Genomic DNA, 3,616 nt, shown 5'->3' with positions numbered 1-3,616 from the left:
CACCACCACCCCCACAGCATCTAGACCCCGCCCACGTGTGCCGCGTCACGCGGAAATACGTCACACCACCGAAGCTAAAGATGCTTCAACTGCCGTTTCACTGGGACTTCAACATTAAGTTGTACTCTGTGGCAAACTTTGGCCACACCTAGATCCTGTCCCATTTCCACACAAACAACAAAAAACACACACACACACACACACAAAAAAGCCTTTTTTTTTTTTTTTTCTGGTGCGTTTGTTTGTGTGACGGCGAGTCCCGGCGGTGTAACCGGAGAGGGGCCTCGGAGAGGGAATGCAGGACTGCAATGGAGCACAATGCAATACAGGTAACGCCGATATGATTTCTAAATAAACGCCGGGTTGGGTCCCGGACCCGCGGCCGGGTTTCGGGGCTGTGTTTGCGGGGAATATTCCCACCGCGTGTCGCTGGGAATTAAATCCCAGAGCGGCGTTTTTATTTCATTTCTTCTCAGCCCGTCGTATTGATTGTCTGCCCGTGTCAGCCGAGCCCCGAGCACCGAGAGTTGCTCCGACTGCAATTACAACTTTATCCAACCAGGCGCAACTTTTTCCCTACAGAGGAGGAGAATTTAACGCAGATATTTGGGTTTTTTTTGCGGGGGAACCGTGGGCCGGGGCACCGGGCCGTCTCCCCGGTTGATACCGGACACCCGGCCGTTAAATTCCACTTTAATATTTCTGATATTTCGGCCGTGTTAATGATTAATTTCTTTGTGTGTCGTCTCGACAGTCTCCGCTCTCCCCCGGCCAGCCGTACCAACCCCCACCCGCACCAACCGCATTAAATAACATTTCATTTTCTAAAACAATCACCCGGAAACTTTGAATCCACCTTCTACCGAGCAGAAAGCTCCAAACCGCTGCAGCGACATCGAGTAATCTCCAACTCTGTCTGATCTGAATGTCGCCGACAGCGCCGTGATATTACAGATTAAATGGATATTTCCGACAGGGAGCCTAGGAGCAGCAGCGGGCTGATAATAGGAAGCATATTGATATTATTATCAAGCCCTCCCGACATTTTGTCTCCGCCGTAATTGCCAGAGTTTAAGGAGGAATGTTAATATTGTGTGTATGAAAAAAAAGGAGGAGGGTGGTGGTGGTGGGGGGGGGATGTTAATGTGGAGTTAGTGGACTTGAAACAGCGAAGATTAGTCTGCCTAACAACCAGGAAACCTCCAGCGGACCCACTAGGAGCCATGTGGGGGGTTCTGGGCGAACAAAGTCATTTATTTGGCCCGAGTCCTGCACGTCGGATGGCCCAGTGGTGCTCGTGTATTTGTACAATATCTGTGTTTTAAATATTAATTTATTGCAGTATTTTCTTTTCCTACCAGTGGGGAACTTGTGAGATTTTGTTTCTTATTTTTTCTTCTTCTGAATAACAGGATACACCCAAGGTCAATACTGCATACACTGTGTATTTGGGTTTAATTAATGTATTGTTTGTCTGAAGCAGGGGACATTTTATTATTAATATTCGTCGGTGGTCCAACCCCCCCCCTTCTCCCTCCCCCCCTCCCATTTTTTTCCTCTTCTTCCTGTACTGAAAACTGTGTAAAAAAAATTATCTCACTGCATTATTCCCACAAATATCACGAGAACTGACGCAGGCAGGGTGCAGATTAAGGGTTTCCATCTTAAATTCTTTGTGTGTGTGTGTGTGTGTGTGTGTGTGTGTGTGTGTGTGTGTGTGTGTGTGTGTGTGTGTGTGTGTGTGTGTGTGTGTGTGTGTGTGTGTGTGTGTGTGTGTGTGTGTGTGTGTGTGTGTGTGTGTGTGTGTGTGTGTGTGTGTGTGTGTACATTTTTAGACACAGGGCTGCTTTTCCAGGGCTCAGATTATATTATGTGGTTTTTATTTCCCTGCCTCGCTCCCACCACTAGGCTGGAGCACAGCTTCAGCTGGCCTCCCCCCCCCCCCAGGGCCCCAAAAAAACAAAAAGACTTTCATATTACTCTCTATACTGCATAATAGTATGTTTAGGATACACCATATTCCCTTGCCGGTAGTACTTACCATGTGATCTCTCTGTAATTTAAGTAGAATAGATGTCATTCTGTCTGCAAGGCTGAATCCAACTGATCTCACTATGTTGTGTTTTACCTGTCCGTCTAATAAGGCTGAATCACCTTGTGATGTAATGTCATCAAAGGAATGTCACAATGCCCAAATTTTGCTTGTTTTTGTGCATATATAGGCAGATAAATAGCGTTTTATTACCTTTCATTTTCAACTTTAAATTATGTCCCTGAAGGAATACTTTGTCATCGTCTGTTTTATCTCAAAAATACACATTTCATTTCTACACGTTATGTGATTGTTACTCACAATCTGGTGGAGTGAAAAGGCAAATGAGTTAAAAATTATTCAATTAGGCTACAGTACACCTTTGTTTAATGAAAGATTGATATTTGGCGATGTAGTATTGCCACGCTAAATATCGCAATACTCCATTTTGTGTCTCTCTCTCTCTCTCTCTCTCTCTCTCTCTCTCTCTCTCTCATAGTGCTCAAAGCATTGCTAGATAAGCCCAGTTAATGACCAGGAAAGAACAATTTCATAATCAATGCATCTTTAGTTCCAGTTAGTCTAATGTGAGCTTAATAGTACATGTATCTTATGTTGTAGTATTTTTCCTTGTAGTTTTCCCATATAGTACTACATGGTAGTGCTCATGTACCCGGACTCAAAGGTGAGCTAAATAATTAGATTAGATACAACTTTATTGTCATTACACAGGTACAAGTACAGCTACAGACACGGGTACAGCTACAGACACAGGTACAGCTACAGACACAGGTACAGCTACAGGTACAGCTACAGACACAGCTACAGCTACAGACACAGGTACAGCTACAGGTACAGCTACAGACACAGCTACAGCTACAGGTACAGGTACAGCTACAGACACAGCTACAGGTACAGCTACAGGTACAGCTACAGACACAGGTACAGCTACAGGTACAGCTACAGACACAGGTACAGCTACAGGTACAGGTACAGCTACAGGTACAGCTACAGACACAGGTACAGGTACAGCTACAGACACGGGTACAGCTACAGGTACAGGTACAGCTACAGGTACAGCTACAGACACAGGTACAGCTACAGGTACAAGTACAGCTACAGACACGGGTACAGGTACAGCTACAGACACGGGTACAGCTACAGGTACAGGTACAGGTACAGGTAGGTCTAACCAGAAGTGCAATAGCAGCAGGTGCAGGATATACACTGGTTCCATATGTACAGGACGTGGATCTGGAGAACCAGATTTTCAGTCGTTTTTTTACTGAATATAATATACAGGTGGATATTACTTTAAGTAGATTTTTTTACAGATCAATAGATGTATATAATAAGTTTGGCTAAAATGAGCAGTATAACAATGGATTTAAAGGTAGAATAAAAAATAAAGTGTGGTCAGAAGTTGTCTGAATTAAAGAGCAGTGGAGAGTAATTGCATATAACAGTTAAAGTACGTTATTCCAGATGTGTATGTAAACTATTAGTACTGTAGATAAACAGTCAGCAGTGCAAATTAAAATACCAGTCAAGGTAAGGAGTGCAAGATGCATGGTGGGTTTATAT

General features: G+C 44.1%; 1 protein-coding gene across 1 annotated transcript in view; it reads left to right on the top strand.

Moving 5' to 3' along the window:
- The first annotated feature begins 64 nt into the window (after window positions 1-64).
- The window catches only part of zgc:77151 (uncharacterized protein LOC337153 homolog), a 34,344-nt gene continuing 30,792 nt past the window's right edge, over window positions 65-3,616 (top strand). The window contains exon 1 of the mRNA XM_034890858.1: window positions 65-329. Coding sequence (XP_034746749.1) covers window positions 309-329 — 21 coding nt within the window. The 5' untranslated portion in view covers window positions 65-308. The remainder of the gene's footprint in view (window positions 330-3,616) is intronic.

This window comes from Etheostoma cragini, chromosome 13, assembly GCF_013103735.1.
Source record: "Etheostoma cragini isolate CJK2018 chromosome 13, CSU_Ecrag_1.0, whole genome shotgun sequence".
Taxonomy (NCBI): domain Eukaryota; kingdom Metazoa; phylum Chordata; class Actinopteri; order Perciformes; family Percidae; genus Etheostoma; species Etheostoma cragini.
The sequence above is the reverse complement of the archived record's forward strand: the minus strand, read 5'-3'. Positions and strand labels throughout refer to the sequence as shown.